This window comes from Typopeltis vanoorti, chromosome 5 (assembly GCF_054136105.1).
Source record: "Typopeltis vanoorti isolate ZY-2024b chromosome 5, IOZ_Tvanoo_1.0, whole genome shotgun sequence".
Lineage (NCBI taxonomy): Eukaryota > Metazoa > Arthropoda > Arachnida > Uropygi > Thelyphonidae > Typopeltis > Typopeltis vanoorti.
The window spans coordinates 108,074,119-108,100,190 of NC_143553.1; the positions used below are offsets into that span (position 1 = coordinate 108,074,119).

Here is a 26,072-nt window from a genome sequence, read left to right on the forward strand (position 1 = left end):
CAATTTCAAATAAAGTGATGTGGGCAAATATCAGAATGGGGTATCTACTGGACAATGAGACTTATTTGTGTCTATGGTCCCACAGAAGGCTCTACTAAGGTAGAAGTGGAGGAATGTTTTGAGGCTCTAGAGAAAGCTACCGACACAATGAAAAAGGAAAAGTTGGTCCTTGTTGGGCATCCAAATAGCACAGTAGGAAGTGATTGTCAGACATACAAAAATATTTTGAAATTTGGAGAAAAGAGCAAAGCTAATAATAATGGCAAATACCTGTTGGATTTCTGCTCAGGACATGGACTGGTTATTACTAACACAATGTTCCAAAATAAATATGTGCACAAATTCACATGGAGAGAAGAAGCAAGGAATAAGAAAAGTCTCATTGACTATATTATTGTTGATAATGATGTTTTCTCCCTGGTGCAGGACACCAGAGTGTACAGAGGATTTGAAATTGTAAGTGATCACCATTTAGTCTTAAGTAGGATAAAATTGAATTTCATATTGAAAAGAAGAACATGTAAGCAAGTTTTAAAATGAATAAAAGTTGAGTAGCTCTCAAATGTCAACTATAGATTAAAATATACAAAGTTTATTGAAAAAATTGAAAGAGTTTGAGAATAGTAATCAAATCTTGGAGATTCAGTGGCAAGCTCTAAAGAAACATTGATTGATTCTGCATGTGGTGAGTTGTCTGCAAGGATAGAAAAATCAGAACTCCCTGGTGGACAGAGAAAGTTAAAGAAGCAGTGAAGGAAAAGAAGAAAGCATCTTGTGCTCTTAGAGAATACAGAGACAAATGTAAGAAAGCTAAACGCTGTGTAAAACAAGCTAAACAAAAGTCATGGGAAGACTTTGGTAAGAACATAGAAAATAAATATCAAGAAGGTGGCAAGATATTCTGGAGGTTGTTGAAGAAGCTCAGAAATGGAGGAAAGAGTGCTGTAAAAGAAACTACAGATGATAAAGGTGATATGAAAACTGGAGAAAAAGATATCCTTGAAGTATGGAGTAAATACTTCAAAAAATTGCTAAATAAAACTAACAGTGATAAAAAACACTCACCAGGCATGCAAGCAGGAATACATATCGATGCTTGAAGTAGAAAAAGCCATCAAAAGTCTGAAATGTGGAAAGGCAGCTGGAGTAGATGATATTAGACTAGATATGCTCAAAAAGGTTTTACAGTGGCTAGACTGCATAGTTCAGAGGGCCTGGACAGAAGGATGAATTCCAGATGATTAGAGTAGAGCTCTCAATAGTACCCATATATAAAAAGGAAAATAAAACTGATTGTGAGAATTGCAGAGGTATTTCTCTACTGAGTGTTCCTGGTAAAATTTATGCCAGTATACTTGAGAAACGGTTGAGAAGGATTGTGGAAGAGAAGCTTGATGAGGAACAAGCTGGATTCAGGCCAAATAGAGGCTGTCAAGGTCAGATATTCACTTTACGACAAATAGTTGAGAAAGCATGGGAATATAACAAAGATCTGTATTTAAGTTTTGTAGATCTGGAAAAAGCATATGACAAGGTGCCAAGAGAGAAGCTATTCAAAATGCTACAGTTGTATGGTGTCAATGAATCATTATATCAAGCAATACTTAATGGTGGAGGTTTAATGGATTTTTTACAACACTCAGAAAGGATTAAAAAGAATTTAATACTTCCTATATTTCGTCCTAGTCACTAGGACATCTATGGGGATTACAAAAATAACTAATGTAACATAACCCAAATATACAATACTAAGCCCAACCACGTGGGTGACACTAAAGTCCTATCTAGGTGGAGCACCCTCTAAGGGCGGTTGTAGGTGGCCTGGAATATAAAGTAGGACATCTGGTGATGATATTCCAGGCCACCTACAACCGCCCTTAGAGGGCACTCCACCTAGATAGGACTTTAGTGTTGTCACCCACGTGGTTGGGCTTAGTGTTGTATGATATTTCTGTTATGTTACATTAGTTATTTTTGTAATCCTCGTAGATGTCCTAGTGACTAGGACGAAATATAGGAAGTATTAAATTCGTTTTAATCCTTTCTGAGTGTTGTAAAAAATCCATTAAACCTCCAACATTATGTCTTCACAGCACTTAAGCCTCTATACACGAAGCAAGCAATACTTAGGCTTTATTTGTGTTGTAAGTCAGCAGTTAGAATTGAAGGAAGTACAGGGAGATGGTGTAATGTTAAATCTGGTGTCAGACAAGGATGTACATTATCACCTCTGTTATTCATTATCTATATGAATTACATTATGAAGGAAAGTGGTATTAAACCTGATATCAAAATTGGAGATGTTAATGTCAACTTCTTGCTTTATGCAGATGATGTTATACTTCTAAATAAATCCGCTACAAGTCTGCAAGATTCCCTAACTAAATCGAATAACTGTTGTAATAGATATGGTATTGAAGGTCATCAATAACAAGACAAAGATAATGAAAATGGGCAGAAGCATTGAAAATATCAGCTGCATTATTAATGGAGAACCTATAGAACAAGTAAAACATTTCAGCTACTTAGGCATGATTTTTAGTGAAGATAGTAAATTAAAATGGAAATAGACAACAGAATCAACAAAGCTGGTATCGTAGGAAGTCAACTGAATAAATTTATATGGAATAAGAGAGAAATTAGTCAAAACACTAAATTAGTTGTATACATGACAATGTTCAAACCAATCTTAATTTATGGATCTGAGAGGGTTAGAAATAAAAACTTGACCAAAGACTAGAGACTGGAGATATGAGAGTCCTGAGAAAGATTAAGGGAATAAACAGATGGCATCAATGGCAATATCGTATTAAAAATGAGGATATTAGGAAAGAACTTAACATTGTCAGCATCCAGGAATGCGTTAGCAGAGCTAATCTCAGGTGGTATGGTCACTTAAATAGAATGGGTGAGGAAAGATTAGCCAAACAAGTGTTCTCTGCCAGGTTGGCAGGAAAAAGACCCATTGGAAGACCAAGATATAGGTGGATTGATACGGTAAAAAGTGCCTTAGAAGATAGATATATAAATATAAGATCTGAGAACGTTGTAGCTTTGACAGGTAACAGATTGATTTGGCAGAAAATTGTAGGTAGGAAGTTAGTAATGATGTAAATTTTTCATATAGTACTATCATATCCTGTACACCCTTCGAGGGTAAATGTGAGGAATTTGATGATGATGATTTATGGAAAGTTAGGAAGAAACATGGATTTGAAAACCAAAATGAGACATACAAATGCTTTACCCAATTGTGTTATGGAAATTTTATTGTTCAGTCAGATGAGTTTTGTATTTAGAAAGAAGCATTCTAGGAGATACCAATTTTTTTGGTTAGGTGGTGTAGACCACTCATATTATACAATATTCACCAGGGGGAGATAAAATTCTTTCTGTTTTTACTATGAGATGTTTTTTAAATGGTTCGATCCTCTTAATTCAATGTGAACTTATGGTTAATTGCAAAGATGACTGGTGAGCAATCCCAGGCAGAGAAGACCAATTCAAGGTGGTTAACTCAGATAAGGATAACCATCTGAGTAACAGTTATGTGTGCGATTTGTTTCAATTTATCTTTGAGTTGTTCAGCTGAATGAGACTGGTGAAAAAGAAAAAAAAAAAAAAACGATAGCTTCTGGCTATATGATGATATAAAAATGCTGAGGCCTTTTTCTCTCTCTCTTACTATACTGTATATCAGTGGTGTTCAACCTTTTTTAGTATGCCAGCTACTTTTCTATACTAAGTTATTCCACGATCGACTCTCTTATATAGATCACGTTCCCCCAACCTGATATCTGATTACGCACAACTATGCAGTTAAATGAGCTCACTCACTTCGGAGGACCCACTCTCCCACCCCTAAAAACTTTATTTGTGTATTTAAAAATTTATTTATCACTTTTAATTATTTTAATACAACAAATATATTGGAATGAAATATTTATTTGTCTATTTTGGAATTCCAAAGTTAGAAAAAACAACAGATTGATTACAAACTCACAAGTTACAGGAAATGCTGGTTGATTAAAAAAAAAAGTTAATGTCAAATTTGACATTGTTTGGACCTCGCAATATTTTCATAGTCAGGTTGATATGAAGAAGTGGCCAATCACAGACAATCATCCAAATGATCATTTGTAATTTGGTTTCTTAATTTATTTTTTATGACGTTCATATTTAAAAAAGTGGATTCTGACAAGTATGTCTATCCAAAACATGAAAGAATTTTTCACGCAGTATCAGTTAATATTGAAAATTTTTCATGTGTATACTTCCAAATGACTTCATTGTTTATTGATTTTAAACATAAACTATTCCGAATGTTTATTATCTCAAGTTCTACTTCAGCTAGTAATCCATTTCAAGTTTTCTTGAAATGGATTATTGATAAAAGATACCTTCCCAATAATGGTACAATTTTCGAAAGTTCTTCTTTACTTGAATAATCTTGAAATACCATGCGAATAAATATCATTAACTGAGCAGTATCAGTGAAGTCATTTGATTCATCAAATTGTAATGAAAACACAACACACTGGTGAATGTCTGACATTAACTGAGTATTGAGATCGGCACTTAAAATTTCAACTCTTCTCATAACTGTTGTTCTGGAAAGTTGTAACTTTAATATTTGAAATGATTTCAGTTTTATTTTTAAAATCAGAAAATAAAGATTCTGCTGCTGCAAGAAATTATTCCTTTATTAACTCTCAATCAGTAAAAGGCTTTTTTTTGCTTTTGCTAATAAATGACACACTTTCAAAGATGCAATAGTGGCTGATATTGGTTTATTTATTACTTTCGAAATCATATTTTGTTGTCCAGAAAGTCCTGCCTTTAAATTTATAATTTTTGATTCACGTATTTCAGAATTTTTATTAAAGAAATAATTCATTTCCATTCCTTGTGAAAATGATATGTCTTCGATTTCTTTGATACACTTACGATTATCCTCAAATTAAAAGAAATTACTTTTAAATATTTTATTAAAATAAAAAATGTTTATAACTTATCAATTAGCAAACAGAATAATTGTAAATCCAACGATAAATTTAGAGCAACTGAAACTCAACTGAAATTCTAACAGTGGGTAGTGGGAAGTGTGTGATGTAGTTACGAGTAAACACGATTATAAATGTAACGCATATGATGTGCTTTGCTTATAATCGTATTCACTCGGCTCGCTGTTTGACTGCCACTGATCCAAATTAATTCATTTACCCGGACTTATAAGAAAATTACTGATTTGACAATTTTAATGAAAAATAAATAAACAATAGCAATACACTTAAAGAGAATTAAAAAATAATATAAAATAATGATAAATAAAATATTATGTTTTCAGTTTTAATTAAATTTGTAAGTAAGGAAGAATAAACAAGCGATCGACCAAAAATCGCTCCACAATCCAAGGGTTGAACACCACTGCTATATATCTTATACTATATATCTTTCTTTTCTTTCTCCTAATACTATCAAGCTCTCTTGCACCCCTATACTAACTACTCTAAGCTTATGATAAATACCCCTTTTACTCTTTTGCCTCAATAAAGCTCAAAACTGGTTGGTATTGGCCCTTCCTATAATGCACAGCATTATACACACCTGTAAGGATGTGTGTGTGTGTGTGCTTTGCATTATGGGTTTGTTAACCAATAATGCAATTAAAGCATTTAATTGTGAAGTATTAAGTACAATACTATTAATTGTGAAATACTATGGCAATTATTTTGAAGTCATTAGCTTCACAAGAGAGCTTGATACACAAGTAAGTAGGCTGGTCATGAAGATACTAAGATATTTGAAAGCCTTCCAAAGTTTTTATGTCACGTTCATTATCTCTATTCCTTTTACAGTACTCATTGTAAGCACTTTTCGGTAGCATCCAAAACGTTTGACCACCTTCGTGATATAAGTTACTTTTACATATAGCTTGGTTTTTTAAAATTTTTTTCTATATTCTCAAAGACACTTTCAGTGTATCAACTGACTCAAATGGAATTTTCAGTGATGTTTTTTAAGATTGCTTTTAACTTCTTGAATCCTTAAAGTTCTAATTTTTGTCCTTGTTTCTTGAAGTTGAAAATAAAGTGTGGATTGGATTTAAAGACAATAGCAAATTATTAGGAATTAAACATATTCAGCAAATCCAGAGAGTCTAGTTGCTATATGAGCCCAAAAGATTTTTATCACATTATGAAATTGGGAAAGATGCTATGAAAGTTAGCCATTAACATGTGGGTTGATTACTGGTACATCACAGCAAAGGGATCCAAGAGGAATGCGTAATAGAAAGTCGTCAGATGTAGATTTCATGGAAAAAAAAAAAGTCAAACTCATTCGCATAAATTTTTTTCCAGCAGTTGGTTGTAATTTTTTTTGTATTATTATACTTCTTAATTGGGTTAAAATCTTCTCAGTGTTTTTCCAATTTGTATACATTTTTTATGAGAAAGATTGTTGAAAATTATTAAAATATAAAATGTCAGACACACACACACACACACACCAGTCAACATTTGTTGACTGGCGTGTGTGTGTGTGTTATTTTGACGACAAAAAAATTTTTGAAGTAAAAAAAACTTTAAAAACTATGTAGGTTATTTTCAGGTTAAGTTTGTAGCATGAGTATCATTTAAATATCTCTGGTTTCTTTCTTGTATGTTCATCTACTTTAAAAACAATAGTAGTTTCCCCCCAAACATTAAAACTTGTTTATTATTACCTTCACTTATCTTTAAAATAAAGCAAGATAAATCGTAATACAAAAGAAATACAATGTTTAATTAAATAACTATACAAACATAATTATTTACATAAAGCAAATTGTAAGGGAATACACTTTTAATCTCTGACTCGCCCACTTGAAATTTAAATTCAGGAATTAAAAAATTTCAACAATAAATAAAACAAAGGAAACAAATTCCTTTATTAATCCTCTCTAGGATTAAACAACTATAGCATTTTCTACACTCAGTAAACAACAAACAAAAGGAAACAAATGCCTTTAGTAATCCAATTTAGGATTTAAATAACTAATGCATTTTAATACAGTTAATTCCAATAAGGAATCATCTCACTTTGGCTCAAAGTTAACACTCACTACAAAATAAGGAAAACGTCCTACCTCTTTTCCCTATAGTTCTCTAAACACAGTCTTCATTACATGTATTCAGGTCATGTTCTTAACTGAATACTAGTTTTCTCTTGTCTTCAGTATTCTTTATTGCTCACACTATCACAAGGAACACTATTTAGAAGAAACACACAACTTTCTGCTAGAGATAAAAATGTTCTGACTTCATTCCATCCATTGACAGTAAGCAAATGTCGGGTTATCATAATCAAACAGTAGACATATCTTTTGCCAGAACTTACTTTCTACAAACTTGAGCTACTGTTATTATAGCTGTACAGATAATCCAAATAATCCAAACACTGAGTACTTGAAGCAGTCACTTAATGGGCAGAAAGCTGAAATAGTAAAGAGAGAGAGAGAGAGAGATCAAAGGTCATTCTGGAGATCAATCATGTCTTTAATCAACTTTCAGAGGTGGTTCCTTTTTATCCTCCAGCCTGTTAATACCATGAAATTTTCTATAGTCTATGATGGCTGCAATTCATCTGATATCAGCAGCAGTACTCCTCCCCAATCCTATCTTCTCTATCTTTCCTGAAAATATTAAACCCTTCACATTCTATCCCTGTAACTACATCATCTGCTATTAGCCAAGTCTCACTAATGCCTATTACTTTTGGCGAGGTTCTCCAGAATGACCTTTTTTTTAGTTTTTTTCTTCTCTATCATTTCTGATCCTTTTTTGTTGTTTTGCTAATTATCCACTAGGAGGAATGCCTCTGATTAAAGCAGGTACTAAGACAGCTTGCTATTTTCAACTACCCATAGAAATCAGTCATAAATTGTTTCTCATGCCATGTAGAAACCATTGCTGGCTTGCATTTGGTATAATATGGGTAAAAAAACTACTATAATTTATTCTGTATGTGTATATATATATACACGAGGGTGATCTAAAAAGTTCTCGGCCTTGACCATAGATGGCTACACTATCAGCAAGATTTTTTTTTTCTAAGTTGATACATCTGTCATAAGCATCCATGTGAAATTGCAAGTCATTCAATAGTGTTTTTTTTATACAGCTATCTGAAGCAAAAGTGTTGTCTGTATCCCTTGAAATGGATAAAATTGAGTATCGTGCAGTTATAAAATTCTTTGTAAAAGAAGGTTTAACGTCAAAAGAAATTCATAAAAGTTTATGGGCACTCTTCTCCTTCGTTTTCGACAATTAAGAAATGGGCTGCCGAGTTTCAATGTGGCTGTACCAGCTTTGAAAATGATCCATGCGAAGGACGTCCAAAAAGTGTAAAAACACCAGAAATCATTGATCAAGTGCACAGTATGGTATTGGATGACTGGCGAGTCAAAGTGCATGAAATTGCTGAGACTATAGACATTTCAGAAGAATGTGTAGGATATATTTTGCATGAAGAATTGCAAATGAAAAAGCTTTGCACAAGATGGGTGTTGTGCTTCCTCCCAGCAGATCAAAAACGCACTCGCATGAAAATCTCTGAACAGTGCTTGGAGCATTTTAACAAGAATGAAACTGATTTTGTGCATCGAATTATTACTATGGATGAGACTTGGATTCACCATTACACACCAGAATCCAAACATAATGGCGCATCACTGGAATAAATGTATTAGTCTTAAGGGAGATTATATTGAAAAATATAATCTCCCTATATAATTTTGAAATTATAAATTTGTATTTTTCATTGTTAGACTGAGAACCTTTCAGACCACCCTCATATACACACATACTAAGATACTTTCTGTAACTATTCTCCAATCATTCAGAGCCTAACTTAAGTATGATTAAGCAGATACGTTAACCGAGTGGTTAACATATCCGCTCTCCAGCCAAAAGGCTGCAGGTTCGAATCCTGCCGTGGGCATGAATGTTTGTGATTGTCTGTGAATGCACTAGTGTTGGAAGTCGATGGTAGATGGCATTGGTGTTAGATGTTGAAGGTTGGTGGTAGTGAGACAAAGAGTTGTAAAGTTGATGCCCTCCCTCGATGAGTCTTTGGACTCCTTGGAGGTGTGATATAATAATAATAATATGCACCATTTTCTTTTTTGCATACTGACAGCTGACTTGCAATCAAGATTCTTTATGATATCATTAAGGATTTGCTTAGAGTTATTAGTAAGAGTGTATTTTTTATATGCTTATGTCTGAATGCACTATGACATAAGGAAATAACTTCCTGAAGGGACTTGCATTCCCCATTATAGTAGAAACTTCAATCGATTTGGTACTGAAAACAGGTGTTTTTTATGAGAAACAAAGGTGTGCAGTGAAGTTTTTGTGCACAGAATTATGTGAGTTTCTTTCTCTCAAATACAATATGCAAAAAAAAAAGAAAAAAGAAAAATGTATTATTATTATTCTTAGAAGAACGGTGCTTAAGGGTCAAAGCTGTATAATTGGGAGAATACCTCCACATAGCCTTTAAAGGAGTGTGGAGAACCAATAAGGATTTCTGACCTAATGTCCAATCCTCACCTTCTCGTGATGTATCCTGTTAGGTACATCGCGCATACTGAATGAAGAAGGATGGATTGGCAATTTGGGATTTAGTCGACAAATTGTATTCTTATTGGCCTAAATCAATGTAAAACGATGGTACAACATGAAAGAATTTAATTCTGACTTGGGCATTGCCTGGTTAAACAAGGGCCCCTGTTGTTTTCACCAGTAACCAGGGTGAAAAGCAAAAAGTTGGCTCCTGGAACAAATCCTGAAACATACAACTCAACATCACCAGAGTTCAAGATCACTACTATCAACATAAGAAGCCCGAATGGAAACAAAATGGAGCTGACTGAGGAATTGAATAAGTACCAGATCGACATAATGGGGGTGACTGAAACAAAAAAGACAAAAACTGATGAGATCTTTATAAGCAATAAATACAAAATATTATATTCAGGCAAAAACAATCATGGAAAAGCAGTAGCAGCTATAGTATTCAATACTAAATATGGGTATTGCTTGCCATTTGAGAAGATTAGCAGACAATATTAAGTAGAGTGATGTGAACAAATATCAGCAAATAATAATGGCAAATACCTGTTGAATTTCTGCGTAAGACATGGACTGGTTATTCCTAACGCAATGTTTCAACATAAAAATATGCACGAATTCACATGGAGAGAAGATACAAGGAATAAGAAAATTCTCATTGACTATGTTATTGTTGACAGTGATTTTTTCTCACTGGTGCAGAACACTAGAGTGTACGGTGGAATTGGAAGTGATCACCATTTAATCTTGAGTAGGATAAAACTAAATTTCATGAAAATTGAAAAGAAGAGCATGTAAGAAAGTTTTACAGCGAATAAAAGTTGACCATCTCTCAGATGCAAACTATAGACTAAAATACACAAATATTATTCAAGAAATAATGGAAAAGTTTAAGAACAGAAACCAAACCTTAGAGATTCAGTGACAAGCCCTGAATCTCTAAGATTGATTGATTCAGCCAGAGAGGCATGTGGTGAGGTTGCCTGCAAGGATAAAAAAAATCAGAATTTCATGTTGGACAATGGAAGTTAAAGAGGCAGTGAAGGAAAAGAAGATAGCATATGAAAAGTTCCTGGCAAATAAGTCAGCTTGTGCTCTTAGAGAATACAGAGACAATGTAAGAAAGCTAAACACTGTGTAAAACTAGCTAAACAAAAATCATGGTAAAACTGGTAAGAACATAGAAAATAAATATCAAGAAGGTGGTAAGATATTCTGGAGGCCGCTGACAAAGCTCAGAAATTGAGGAAAGAGAGCTGTAAAACGAATTAGAGATGGTAAAGGCAACATGAAAACTGGAGAAAAAGATATCCTTGATGTATGGAGTAATTACTTCAAAAAATTGCTAAATGAAAGTAGCAGTGACAGTACAGTGGTAAAAAAACACTCAACAGGCATGCAATCAGGAATACATATCCATACTAGAAGTAGAAAAAGTCATTCATCAAAATCCTGATGTGTGGAAAGGCAGCTGTAGTAGATGATATTCAACCAGAAATGCTCAAGTATGGGGGTATAAAAGTCTTTTAATGGCTGCATTGCATAGTTCAGAAGGCCTGGACAGAGGGATGAATACCAGATGATTGAAATAGAGTTCTCATAGTACCCATATATAAAAAGGAAAATAAAACTGATTGTGAGAATTACAGAGGTATTTCTCTACTGAGTGTTCCTGGTAAAATTTATGCCAGTATACTTGAGAAATGGTTGAGAAGGATTGTGGAAGAGAAGCTTGATGAGGAACAAGCTGGATTCAGGCCAAATAGAGGCTGTCAGGATCAGATATACACTTTATGACAAATAGTTGAAAAGTCATGGAAATATAACAAAGATCTGTAGTTAAGTTTTGTAGATCTGGAAAAGGCATATGACAAGGTGCCAAGAGAGAGAGAGAGAGAAGCTATTCAAAATGCTACAGTTATATGGTTTCAATGCGGCATTATATCAAGCAATACTTAGTCTTAGTCTTTATTTGAGTTCTAAGTCAGCAGTTAGAATTGAAGGAAGTACAAGAAGTTAGTTTGAGGTTAAATCTGGTGTCAGACAAGGATGTACATTATCTCCTCTGTTATTCATTATCTATATGGATCACATTATGAAGGAGAGTGGTGTTAGACCTGCTGTCAAAATTGGAGATGTTAATCTCATCTCTTTACTTTATGCAGATGACGTTATACTTTTAAGTAAATCCATTACAAGCCTGCAAGATTCCTGACTAAATTGAATAACTGTGTAATGGATTTGGAATGAAAGTCAGCTATAACAAACAATGAAAATAAGCAGAAGCATTGAAAATATCAACTGTATTGTAAACGGAGAACCTATAGAACAAGTAAAACATTTCAGCTACCTAGGCAAATTTGTAGTGCAGATGGTAAATTAAATATGGAAATAGACAACAGAATCAACAGAGCTGGTATGGTAGGAAGTCAACTGAATAAATTTATATGGAATAAGAGAGAAATTAGTCAAAACACTAAATTAGCTGTATACATGACAGTGTTCAAATCAATCTTGACTTATGGATTTGAGAGGGTTAGAAATAAAAACTTAACCAAAGACTAGAGACTGGAGATATGAGAGTTCTGAGAAAGATTAGAGGAATAAACAGATGCCATCAATGGCAATATCATATTAAAAATGAGGATATTAGGAAAGAACTTGAAATTGTCAGCATCCAGGAATTCATTAGCAGAGCTAACCTCAGTTGGTATCGTCACTTAAACAGAATCGGAGAGGAAAGATTAGCAAAACAAGTGTTCTTTGGCATATTGGTAAGAAAAAGTCCCTGAGGAAGACCAAGGTGTAGGTGGATTGATACATTAAAAAGTGCCTTAGTTGACAGAAAATGAGTGATAAGAGTGATAATGTTGGAGTCTTGGCAGCTAACAGATTGATTTGGAGGAAAATTGTGAAATTAGTATGTTATTCTAATAATAATATATTATTATTATTAGAATAATAGATTAAATTTTATTTTATGATTTTATGTATAGGTCATTATTTTCAAAGATTAGGAATTTTTTTATATCATTATCATTATTCAGGTCTCCATGGAGTCAAAAGACTCATCGAGGGGAGGTCCTCCCCAAGAAACACAAAGTCTATCATACCACTCCTTGAACTCATTGACCATTCTCGCTCTCACCACACTCCATCAGGCAATGCATTCCATGGTTCAACCACCCTCGATGCAAAGAAACCACTCCTCACCCTCTTGCTCACAGTTTCCTTTCGTAACTTCCAGGGATGGCCTCTTGTCATCGCTCCTTCTGGCTGTTCAACCAAGCGAAAGAACTCCTCAGTGTCAACCCTGTAACAACCTCTCAACAGTTTAAAAGTCTCAATCATATCACCTCTCCATCTATCCACCAAACTCTGCAGTCCACATTCCCTCAGCCGATCCTCATAACTAACATTGTACAGTCCTGAAACTATCATTGTTATCTGCCTTTGTACCCTTTTCACAGTTAATTTATCCCTTTCAAATCCTTGGGACCAAATCTGAGAACAATAGTCCAAGTGTGGTCTGATCAGGGTCTTATACAATGGAATGATAACTCTTTTATCTCTGCAGGTCAGTGTCCTTTTCATTATTGCAGCAATCCTCTGTGTTACCTTCACCACCTTTGCAATATGTCCCCTGAATTTCAGGTTTCTATCATTCATCAACCCCTGATCTCTTGTCTCCCCTGCTTCCTCCAGTATAGCTCCTCCAATAGAGTATGCAGTGTCCCATTGATGTGCTCCAAACCTCAAGACCTTACATTTTGCTGCATTAAACCCGACATCCCCATTCATTTGCCCATCTATCTAGCTTATTCAAATTCTCTTGCAGGGCTGCTGCATCAGCACTATTACTAATAATCCTTACCAGCTTCGCATCATCTGCAAACAACTGAATATCTCTTTGCAATCCACTGACAATGTCATTGATATAAAGGTTAAACAATATAGGTCCCAGTACTGAGCTCTGTGGGACCCCAGTTGTAACCCCTCTGCTTCCTTGAAACTGCCCTACCATACACAACTCTCTGATACCTATCGGACAACCAATCCTGAATCCAGTTGACCAATCTGATATCCAGACCCATGTGCTGCAACTTAAATATTAGCTTATCATGTGGCACCCTGTCAAATGCCTTCGCTAAGTCTAAGAAAATGGCAGTACAGGGTGTTCGGGATAAATTTGACAGTTTCGTAAGGAAAAAGAAAATCTTCTTTGTATCTATTAAATTTAATGAATTGACAAAAAAACATTACAGGCAGAGTTAATTACAATACTATCAAGATTTACTCAAAATAACCACCATTAGCATCGATCACAGCTTCAATTCTGCTTCGGAACCTCGAACAAGCTGATGCTACAGTCTCCCTGGGAAGGGCCGCAAAAACTGTTTTAATTTTATCCATTAACTGGGCTTTTGTATTACTGGAAGTGCGATTGGTGTCTTTTTCAACTGCGCCCCATACAAAATAATCCATGGGGTTAAGGTCTGGGGAGTTTGGAGGCCAAACATTTGGGCTGGTGAAGTCGTAGAAATTTTCAGACAACCATTTTTGACTTTTCCCAGAGGTGTGGCAAGGGGCCGAATCCTGCTGCCATACATACGGCCTACCATTGGCTACCCTTGTTATCCAGGGCTTGACTACAGTTAGCAACTCCACGAACAAAGCCCGAATTCCAATGCCAGGGTTCTTCAACACCTGTTCCTGCAGATTTGCGAGGAATTCTGCTGTACGAACGCAATCAGATCGTCTGCTAGGGATCTTTCTTCTTGCTACATCCTCGTAGTCACCATTGCAAGTCTCTAGTTCATGCCTGATTGTTTTTACTGTATTCAGGGAGCATTGGGCAGCAGTCGTAATATCCTTATTTTGATGGCGGGCACGAATCATCATGATACAAGTTATTCTCTTCCATGATTCAGGTGGGTTCCAGCTATCCATCCTTTCTGACATCTTGTATATGAATGAAGAAGGCTCTTTAATTTATATCTCGTTCAGAGCAGGATTTTATTTAGTCTGTTATTCTAATAATAATGTATTATTATTATTAGAATAATAGATTAAATTTTATTTTATGATTTTATGTATAGATCATTATTTTCAAAGATTAGGAATTTTTTTATATCATATCATTTTTTTTAAGACAAACCTAATAAATTAAAGAGCTATACGAGCTCGTTCAGAGCAGGCTTTTACAAACATCCATGCCCACCTTGGGATTCGACCCCATGCCCTCTTATTTGGAGATCAGGTATATGCTAACCACACAGTTAACCATTCTGGCTTTAAAAAAAATAGAATTTTATATGTTGCAATTAAAACAAAAATGTTATTTTTTAACACATTTAATATTCTTTCATAGGTCAGAACTTGTAAAACTGCCTATCATGTCACGTGTGCCTTTAAAAATAGCCTTCATATGAAAGCAGTTATACATGAAGAGGAAGATAACGAGACAGTAAATTTAAAGGTAAATAGTAGCATTTTTAAGAAAAAGTATTTTGTGGATATTTGTATTTCTTGATTTAATCTTATTCTTGCTGTTATCTAACTAGCAGAGAAATTAAATGCATCGACATTAATCTTCTATGACTTTTGTTATCCATTGTAATGATTCTGGTATAGCCACAATTTTACTGTCTGGTATAGGCAGTAAATTTAAAGGTAAATAGTAGCATTTTTAAGAAAAAGTATTTTGTGGATATTTGTATTTCTTGATTTAATCTTATTCTTGCTGTTATCTAACTAGCAGAGAAATTAAATGCATCGACATTAATCTTCTATGACTTTTGTTATCCATTGTAATGATTCTGGTATAGCCACAATATAACTGTGAAAGTATAAAATTATCTATTTATTCAGCTAGTTTCCTGCACACTGTAGGAAACTAGGTCTCATGTGAAATAGTGATTTTTCAATTTGAAAATATAGCATCATAATGACTTTGAATACATAAACTGACTTTAATGGCATCACTTGTTAAACTGATAGTGTAAACGTATAATGTCTGTCATAATTTTTTGTTTATTTATTTATTTAAAAGACAAATCTTTATTAACTCAAGGAACTATACAAGCTCATCCAAGCAGGCTTTTACAAACACCCATGCCTATGGTGGGACTAGAACCCACGACCTTGATGGTTGGAGAGCTATCCACTCAGCCAACCAGGCAGGCAATCCAGTTCTGTGAATTTTATGTAGACTGACTGCTCTTGGTTTTGGATGAGGCCTTGATTTTTATTGTAGCTGTATTAGACATCACATCATCTTGGTGGCTTCTTTAAGCTTGCAAATATAGTTGTTAAATTCAGTGTACAGCATTCTAGTGAATTCCCAAATTCCCTGAAGTTTTTTTTTTCTAGTATGATAAGCCAGGCTTCATTAGTCTACTCTTTTTTTTATCAGCATCTTTGATATGAATTTCTCCAGAATGTCTGATTCGTTTAACTTAACATATGCCACATTTGCAGAATATTTTTTAATCATCTTAAGAGGAAAATGAAGTTGTTTTGGTTAACTAAGTATCATGGAGATTTTTTCATAAGTATGAAGGCAACTTTGAGTTCATTCAGATGTAAAATACATCTGTGATGTTTTTTGACTGACCCTTTTTCTTGCATATTTGCAGTGATATGTGAAGTGACATCTTTTTAGAATGTTACTTAAGTTTTGCCTGTGTAGCTCTGCGCTAGGTCACCTGAAGATAGAACTTATAGTTCAAGTCTAGTCACTGGCTGGAGGAACTTTTTCTAAACCTTTCTTCAACAAGTTAGTTGATTTCTGGCACAGGCAAGCAGTTTTTTCCCCAGGAAACTCAAGAAAATGGACCATAGAACCCACACTATTTCAGATAGTAACATATCCTTCTAGGGTTAGGTACCAAGAGATGGCAGCACTTGTTTGCCAGTCTCCTGATTGGTGGCCATCTATAATTTAGTGATAGACATGGGCAAGCTATTTCTGATTGGCTACCAGTGGAGATCCCACTCGGTTTCCAAAAGCTAGATAGGGTTTAAAGGCCTCGCCTACTCCCTATAAGGGAATAAAAGACATTAGCTTATTTATTTTTTTTTTATTACTAAAGTTTTGAGCATTATTTATAAGCCCTTCTCTGAGATAATCCATTTCTTTATCACTAGATATGGAGCATGCTCTGTCTGAAGCACTTTCATGACTGAGAAGAAGAAAAATGTAAATATCTACTGTTATTGAATTTTTTCCCCATTCACTGGGAAAGCTAATCTGTTTTGTTTATTGAAGACAATCACATAAAAGAAAGGAAGTATTCTTTGTTTGTTTTTTAGTTTTGGCTGTAAAATTGATTTTAGGGTTTAACCTCTTCAGAAAGCTATCCAAACTATTTAAGTGTATCTGTGGATTCCATTAAAAGGAAAAGATAAATATTAGCCAGGAGAAGTAAAGTTAAGGACCAGACATTCTTTCTGCTCATATTAAATGTCGTTGAATAGACAGTGTCTGAAAAAGTGATATCTGGGAAAATAGCTCTTCTATGGAGGCACATTAGTTAAAAAAATTCATTATATCTAAATTCACTGATATATCTGCAATATCCAAAATGATTGGTACTGCAGATATATATATACTCAAAAAATCTTTTTAGTTCTTAATGTCAGAAATTGTTTTTCCAACATACAAGGAATTAGAAGCTTTGTTAAACATTTAGTAAGGTTTATGTGCTGGAAAATGTTTCAGATCCACAATCGTTCTAAATCAGATACCATCTTTATGGATTTTAGGTGTTTCAAGGATCTGTGGGACAGCATAAGATCTATGCTATTGAATCTCTGATTTCTTTAGATAGGTTACAAAGGCCCGTAATCTAGTTTTAACCAAGTAAGTTTATCTTCTAGGCATCTATATGTGTTATTCACTCAGATTAATGTTAATGGAGAAAACACATACTTAGGAGATGATAATTACTAATTAAATTTATTTAGCTAATAAATTATTAATCCAATATTTTGTCTTGATGACCAATGTATCTTCATGGGCACAAAGAAATACAACTAAACATATACATGCAGGCACAGGCACACACTAGCAGGAAGGTAAACACAGATTGAGTATGAAAAAGGTGGGATCCTGTAGTCCATACTGGAATCTTGCAGAAAGTCTCAAGATATTGGTCTTCCAGAATTTTATAAAGTGAGATTTCCAACAGCATATTATATTGGCAGGGTTATTTTATAAATAGCTGATGAGGCTAGGGATTGAATTTGAAGTTCAACGGTCACTTAGCAAAAATTGAAAATAGAACTCAGAGGATAATTGCAGTGTTGAAATGAACATTAACATGTAAGGATAAGGAAGTCCACACCTGGACAACTGACTGCTTGCAGATTTGGTCTCCTGGGTTCCAAGTGGATAAAGAAGCTGTGGACACAGTGCAAAGAAGCATTACAAAGATTATATCAGCATTATGGAATATAGATTATGAGGAGAGATTGTGAATATGTGAACTCTAGTTAATAGGAGAAAGAGGAGTGGTGTGATAGAGGTCTATTAACTTTTGAATGGATAATGTTTGATGAAATGTTTTGTTATATGAGACGGGGGGGGTACACACACGCACACATGGCATCCATGGAAGTTAAGTTTGTTTATGGTTAAGAAAGGAGTAAGAGCTAGATTTTTTTCTCTCACAGAGCAGTGGGTAAGTAGAACAGTTTGCTTGAAGTAGTGAGTGCATTTAGTGTGAAGGAGTTTAAGGGAAGATATGGCAACTGGTTTGGGTGATGCATAGCCTTCCACAATGAGTCCTTGACTCCATGTTGGTATCAGATAATAATGATAATAATAAACACTAATCATGATTGTGTTTTCTTTGTCAGCCTTCAGTACTAAAATATCATCATCATTATGAAAGAACATGGAGAGGCTTGACTTCTGCATTACAGATATTTCTTGCTAGTGGTTTGGAATTAATTAAAATTGTTGCTGTTCTGATGCATATTATGTCAGCTGCATTTCTTAGAATTCTATGCAGACCCCTTTTTTTATGTTTGTAATGATGTCTACTTTGTATATGTTATTTAAAGCTCTAGCAAAATTTGAAGCCCTTCAGATAAAATATTCCATTTAGCTTGTGAGACAGCATTTCGACATAAGTAGTTAATGACAGTTTTTTTTAGTAGATAGGTTTTCTTAGTGGTTAATTTTTTTTTATTCATGAAATGTGTGTTTCTTTTTCCAGTTGAATAGGTATTTAATCACAATTGCATATGCTTTGACTGAATTCTATGTACTGAGCTCAAAAGTTCTGAGCCGTCAAAACTTTTGGAACTAATCAGCAGCATGCAGGCACAGAAGCACAAGAGAAGAACTCGCACATAACATCTTATGTGGCATGTATTATGTCATACACATGGTAATTTAGGAAAAACCCATGTGGAAAAAATATATTAAGGACCATGAAGGAATTAAGTACACTAATCAGATCTCAGCTTAACACACTACAAAGGAAAAAGCAAGATAATTTGAAAACTAATAAGAATGTGCTGTATATTGAAATAAGTTATATTTACCAGTTTAATGAAGCCTGTGAAATGACACAATGTCCGACACATTGCACTAAAAATCAAGGCCTAATCCTAAACCAGCTGTAGTCAGCTTACATGAAAGATTTTAAATTTACTTATTAGGTTTATGACAGATGTTACATAGCATAGATAAACAATAGACTGAAAATAACTTTATATTTGATGAAATATGCCATAGTGTGTTGGATACTGGTTGATGAATAAATAATTTTTACTTTTATGGTTATTATTGTGGTTATACACTGGAATCATTACAAAAAAAAAAAAAAAAAAGATGATGAATGCAATTAAAACTTGGTTAATTCAAAGCTTGGGAATTATCAGAATTACGTGAAATTATTATTTTTTTTATTTTTTCATAAGATACTATTTGAAATATGCAAACTGCAGTGATTCCAGTCTCTAACTAGTGTTTACTCTGCACAGAATAAGTGTTTTATGTTTCATAAAACATATTGAGGAAAAATATTTTCACAGTTTTTTTTATAACTAAAATGATTTTAATGTATTTTGAGGTGCTGAATTCAAATCACAACTCTATGGTGGACTCAGGAAGTTAAAGAGGCAGCCAAGGAAAGAAGAAAACATATGAAAGTTTCTGACAAGTAAGTCAGTTGTGCTCTTAGAGAATACAGAGAAAAATGTAAGAAAACAAAGCACTGGGTAAAACTAGCTAAACAAAAGTTATGGGAAAACTTTGGCACGAACATAGAAAATAAATATAAAGGTGACAAAACATTTTGGAGGCTATTGAAAAAGCTTAGAAATGGAGGAAAAAGTACTGTAAAAGGAATTAGAGAGTAAAGGTGACATGAAAACTGAAGATAAAGGTATACTAGATGTTTAGGGATAATTACTTTGAAAGACTGCTAAATGAAACAAGCACTGTGGCAGAAAACTCCCAGCAGGAATGCAGTCAGGAATACATATCTATACTTGAAGTAGAAAAATCATCAAAAACCTGAAATGCGAAAGGCAGCTGGAGTAGATGAAATTAGATTGGTGTTAGATCTTGAATGAGGACCTTTTCATCAAAAGGATCATTCATTCAAGATTTAACAAGAATACAATAATAACCAAGAAATACTTGTACTGTTAGTAAAGAAACAAATTGTTAATAGAGAACATAATTGAATTACCTTAAAATTAAGTACAAAAAAAAGGAGGAATTTGTCTGTCTGGATAGAATTATTGTTGTTTGAAATCACTAGTATGAAAAAAATACTCTATGCAAAATGTATGTCAATGCAAACAAAAGTCCAAAGGTTGCGTGTGAGTTGCCCATGATAAGCATAACGCCTGAAGCGAGGGCATTCGTGGAAAGCGAATTGAACTTGCGTTCCCCGAAAAGAGCACTCTTGAGGAGAAGAGTTGTGACTAAACAACTTAAGGATCAGTAGGAAGGCGGCGTGAGAAAACTTCTGCAACGAAAAAGAGAGAGCAACAAGGGATAATAAATGCAGGTTTGCGCGGGTTTCAGCCTCCATTTTTTTCTGTTCCTGTTTTCATTCGGACCCACGATGCTGACCAGCGGAAGGGAATCCTATGACTTTGGATGGCAAGTTTCTCCCCGTTGCTGACTGGCAAGTATCAGGCAAGCTGTATGCGAGATGATGCGTCCACTGACTCAGGCCATCGGCAGAAGTGCTGCCGGAATGAGACAACGGAAGGTTCCTCCAGGGAGACGGGCAGTCTGACGATAGTGACCAGCGAGATGAGCGAAGTGACCTCCACGTGGATGCAACCCACTGAAGCAGTAAAGGACGGATAAAGGGGACATAGTTACCTCATGCGGCAGTGGTAATGTACAGAATTCTCTTATTTTATTAACAATTAGCATTAGAGGAAAAGGGTGAACCAATTTCTAGTTGGAAGAAAAGTGGACAATTGCCTAGAGAACTTTTGAATGACTCATATGCATTGTAACTTGTTGGCTCCATTGGACTGGTAATTGGAGGACTTAAGTTCTTGTGTGAGACCTAATTAATGTGGTGGGGTCTGTGTTAGCATTTGAAGTTAACATTGTAAACTTGTATTTTCCCTTGCTAAGTGTGTTTTAATTGACCAGAGGATATGAGTTATATGTTAATTAACTAGAGTGTTCATTTATGATTGTTAGTTGATTTAGTATAGGTATTGTGATAAGCTTTTTGATATGTTTAAACCTAATTGTAAACTTATTAGATCTTTAATAAACATGTTTTACTATGTAAGCCTGAGTTTTACTTGAGCATGAGACTTATTTACCACATAAAAGTGTGAAGCTATGCATAAGAGGAAGGTATAGAATAATTAGAAGGGATAGGGCCATGACTGCAAACTGAGATCTCTACAGATGCTATATGTATTTAACGAATCTAGGTAGCTGTTAGAACTCTGGAAAAGTTTCTCTGAGCAAGAATTCTTCTGTCCTAGGACTCTGACTGGCACAGCTGGAACAAACAAATTTGTCAGAGTTTGAAAAGGAGATGGCCCCAGAGAGATAGACTGGAGATCTGATTCTTAGTTGGCACAAGAGGGGATAATAGTAACACAGATATAAAGAAAAACCACGATATAACACTGAAATACTCATATATATGGAGGTATGAAAGTTTTACACTGGTTGCATTGCTGGCTCTGTTGGCCAAGTGATTAGCTTATCTGCTCTCCAGCCAAAAGGCTGCAGATTCGAATCCCATCGTGGGCATGGATGTTTGCGATTATCTGTGAAAATACTAGTGGTGGTGGTGGGTGGTAGATGGCATTGGTGTAGATGATGATAGTAGTTGTGGTTCGTTGTAGTTGGTTGATGAATTGAGTGGTGGAGGCAGAGAGTTGTAGAGCAAGTGCCCTCCCTCGATGAGTCATTGGACTCCCTGGAGGTGTCATGTAATAATAATAATAATTCAGAAGACCTTGTCAGAGGATCAAATTCTGAATGATTGGAACATAGTTCTCATAGTACCTATCTATAAAAAGGGAAATAAAACTGAATGTCAGAATTACAGAGGTATTACCCTACTGGACATTTTCCTGGTAAGATTTTATGCAATTATACTTGAGAAACAGCTAACAACAATTGTGGAAAGGAAGCTTGGTGAAGAACAAGCTAGAACTTGCCAAATAGAGGTTGTCAGGATCAGATTTTCACTTTAAGACAAGTGATTGAGAAATCTTGGGAATATTACAAGGATTTGTATTTAAGTTTTATCAATGGAAAGATATGGAAAAGGCATATGACAAGGTGCCAAGAGGAAAGCTCTTCAAAACTCTACAGTTATGTGGTGTAAATGGAACATTACATCAAGCAATATATAGTCTCTATTTAAGCTGAAAGCCAGCAGTTAGACTTGAAGGAGGTAGAGGAAAATGGCTTGATGTTAAATCAGGTGAGTGACAAGGGTGCACATTATCTCCACTATTATTCAATATCTATATGTGTCACGTTATGGAGGAAAGTGGTATTAAATCTGATATCTTAGCTCTTTACTTTATGCAGATAATGTTATACTTCTGCATAAATCCAGTACAAGTGTGTATGATTCCCTGACTAAATTGAATAAATGTTATAATAAATTTGGTATGAAAATCAGCGATAAAAAGACATGAAAATAGGTTGAAACATTAAAAACCTCAATGCTATCTGAATGATGAACCTATAGAACAAGCAAAACATTACAGCTACAATTTTTAGCAAAGGTGGCAAATTAAATATGGAAATAGACAACAGAATTAATAAAGCTGATATGGTAGAAAGTCAGCTGAATAAATTTATATGGAGTAAGAAAGAATTAATCAAAACAATAATCAAGCTAATCACTTAGTTGTATACAAGATTAGCAAAACAAGTGTTCTTTGCCAGTTTAGCAGGAAAAGGACCCCAAAGTAGATCAGGATTGATACAGTAAAAAGTGCTTTAAAAATAGAAATATAAGATCTATAATGTTTGGAGTTTTGACAGATAACAGATTATTGTAACTTTTTATATTTGGTTACTTAACACTAAGTATGGGGTATTTTCCTTTTGGATTTATTAGTAGACCATAGTTCTTCATAAATATACAGTTGTCAACAAGTTTCGGCAACTAATTCCGTCTGACTTCTTCAGGACAAGAAAATAGGTACACTAACATTTACTGGTAAAAAGAAGAATGGAGTAACAACAGTTAAATTAATTGAAATTGACATGTAACATCAAGAGCATGGAGTCTTAGTCTTTGTTGATCGCGTTTTATAGTTTTCCACGAAATTAAATTCTGCTAAGCTTAGCGAATTTATTAAGCAAGCTTTTCCAAATGTCTTTCAGTATCATGCCTTAATTTCTGTTTACATTATCTCCTGTCCGGAGTACCACTGCAGCTTCTTTCAAGTTTCTACATCTGCAATCTTCTTCAATGTAAGGCATGGAGTGGTTCGAAATCGAGAAATGATTGGCTAATCCTGAGGTATCTGTTCTGTTGTTGTTGACATTCCCAATATGTTATTTTTTTTTTGGATTTCCAGGCTTCTTGATGTTTGGCCTATATAATTCAGTCCAAAGGAACATGGGATGTTATATACACCTGTGTACTCGTAGAAGGCAATACTGTTCTTAGGAGATCTTAACACATGTCGTGCAGTTTTAACCGGTTTGAAGGCAACCCTGATGTTGAAAGACCTCATGAATTTTGCTATTTTTGTTGAAACTGAGCTGGCATAAGGTTTGACATTGGACGATGTATACTGCATGACCGAAGGTTGTTGCTGTTAGTTGTTTCTATGGAGAATCTTTTGGATTATATTTTTTGGGTAACCATTGCTAACCTGAGTTTGAGATATGAGAGAGATTTCATCAAGGAGATCTTTTTCTTCTGAGATAATATTTGTTGCTCTATTTTTAAGCATATGTATAATGCTAAGTTTTTGTGCATGATGGTGAGAAGATTTGAAGTGCAGATAACATCCAATGTCTGTGGGTTTGCAGTTGATTGTGAGCTTGATTTGTTCATTCTCTTGTTTTTTTATTAGTGTATCTAGAAAAGGTAATTGATTGTTATTTTCCAGCTCTAACGTGAACTTGGTTTCTTGGTGGAAAGAATTTATTTTTTTAAGGAACTCATATGAGGCATTTTCTGTGTCTTTCCAAATAATGAAGACATCATATCTACTAGCCAAATACCTAGCTGGTCTTTTGAAAGATAATATAAAGAAATCGGACTCTTTTATAAAGAATTCTAAGCATTTCATTGAAAAATTAAAAGATATCAAATACAGACATACTTGCTAGCCTAGATGTAGTGTCATTATTCACAAACACACCAATTGAAGAATTTATCAAGATCATAGAAAATCTCTATCCACATGACATTGCTCAGCTTTTCCGCTATTGTCTCAAATCAAACTATTTTAAAGTAAATAATATAATGTATGAACAACTTGATGGCTTAGCCATGGGCAGTCCCTTATCACCTCCTTGCGCGGATCTGTTCGTGGAAAAACTAGAAGCTGACATCCTCTCCAAAATAAATCGGAAGCCATTAGTCGTGGAGATACTTAGACGATGTCTTTATTATTTGGAAAGACACAGAAAATGCCTTACGTGAGTTCCTTAAAAAAATAAATTCTTTCCACCAAAAAACCAAGTTCATGTTAGAGTTGGAAAATAACAATCAATTACCTTTTATAGATACACTAATAAAAAAACAAGAGAATGGACAAATCAAGCTCACAATCTACTGCAAACTCACAGACACTGGACGTTATCTGCACTTCATACACCATCATGCACAAAAACTTAGCATTATATAGGGTGTCCCAAAATTCATGCAACATTTAAATTTAGCACCATTTGTGCGGTAAAGTGTTGCCAACAAGAAAAAAAAGACAGTGTGACAGCTGACAGTTCAGGGTTATTAAAAATGGAGCGCTACATGAAAGAACAATGCATTTTCGTTCTTGAGCAATATTTTAAAAATAATGAAGGTTTGGCAGCTACAGTTCGCAATTTTCGTACAAAATATGGTCGGAATAGTGATTTAACTTCATCAACTGTGAAAAGATTAATTAAAAAATTCAAGGAAACTGGATCAATTAGTGATCTTATACACTCTGGCCGTCCTTCAACAAGTTGTTCAACAGAAAACATCAAAGCAGTTCGTGAGAGTGTTGCTGAGAGTCCAGGAACATCAATTCAGCACCATGGTCTTGAATTGGGCATTTTGAGAAGCTCTCTACAGCGTATTCTCATGAAAGATTTGCATCTTTATGCTTACAAAGTTCAATTGACTCAAGAACTGAAGCCTACTGACCACACACAGCAAAGAGAGTTCGTTGAATGGATTATGGAACGACAACAAGTGGATGCTTATTTTTCGAACAAAATCATCTTCAGCGATGATGCTCATTTTCATCTTGATGGCTTCGTTAATCAACAAAATTGTCGCATTTGGGGTTCAGAAAATCCACGAGTGATTGTTGAGAAACAAATGCATCCACAACGTGTCACTGTTTGGTGCAGATTTTGGGCTGAAGGCATCATTGGTCCATTCTTCTTCGAAAATGCGGCTAGTAAGGCAATAACACTTAATGGTGCTCGCTATCGCAACATGATAATCCAGTTTTTTGTGCCTAAATTGCAAGATATGGATGTGGACGACATGTAGTTTCAACAAGACGGTGCCACATGCCATACAGCCCGAGAAACAATTCAATTACTGCATGAGTCATTTCCTGGTCTTATAATTTCCCGTTTTGGTGATCAGAATTGGCCGCCCAGATCATGTGACTTAATGCCGTTGGACTTTTTTCTTTGGGGTTTTTTGAAGTCTAAGGTTTATGCCAACAAGCCCACGACTAGCCATGCCTTGAAGGAGGAAATTGAGCACTGTATCAACGAAATTCAGCCACATTTATGCAAAATGGTCA

General features: G+C 34.8%; 1 protein-coding gene across 5 annotated transcripts in view; it reads left to right on the forward strand.

Moving 5' to 3' along the window:
• LOC150106713 (PHD finger protein rhinoceros-like) overlaps positions 1–26,072 on the forward strand; it is a 397,154-nt gene that overhangs the window by 243,689 nt on the left and 127,393 nt on the right. For all 5 annotated transcript variants that reach the window (XM_090392660.1, XM_090392659.1, XM_090392661.1 and 2 more), the window contains one exon: positions 14,989–15,096. In XM_090392660.1, coding sequence (XP_090248786.1) covers positions 14,989–15,096 — 108 coding nt within the window. The remainder of the gene's footprint in view (positions 1–14,988; positions 15,097–26,072) is intronic.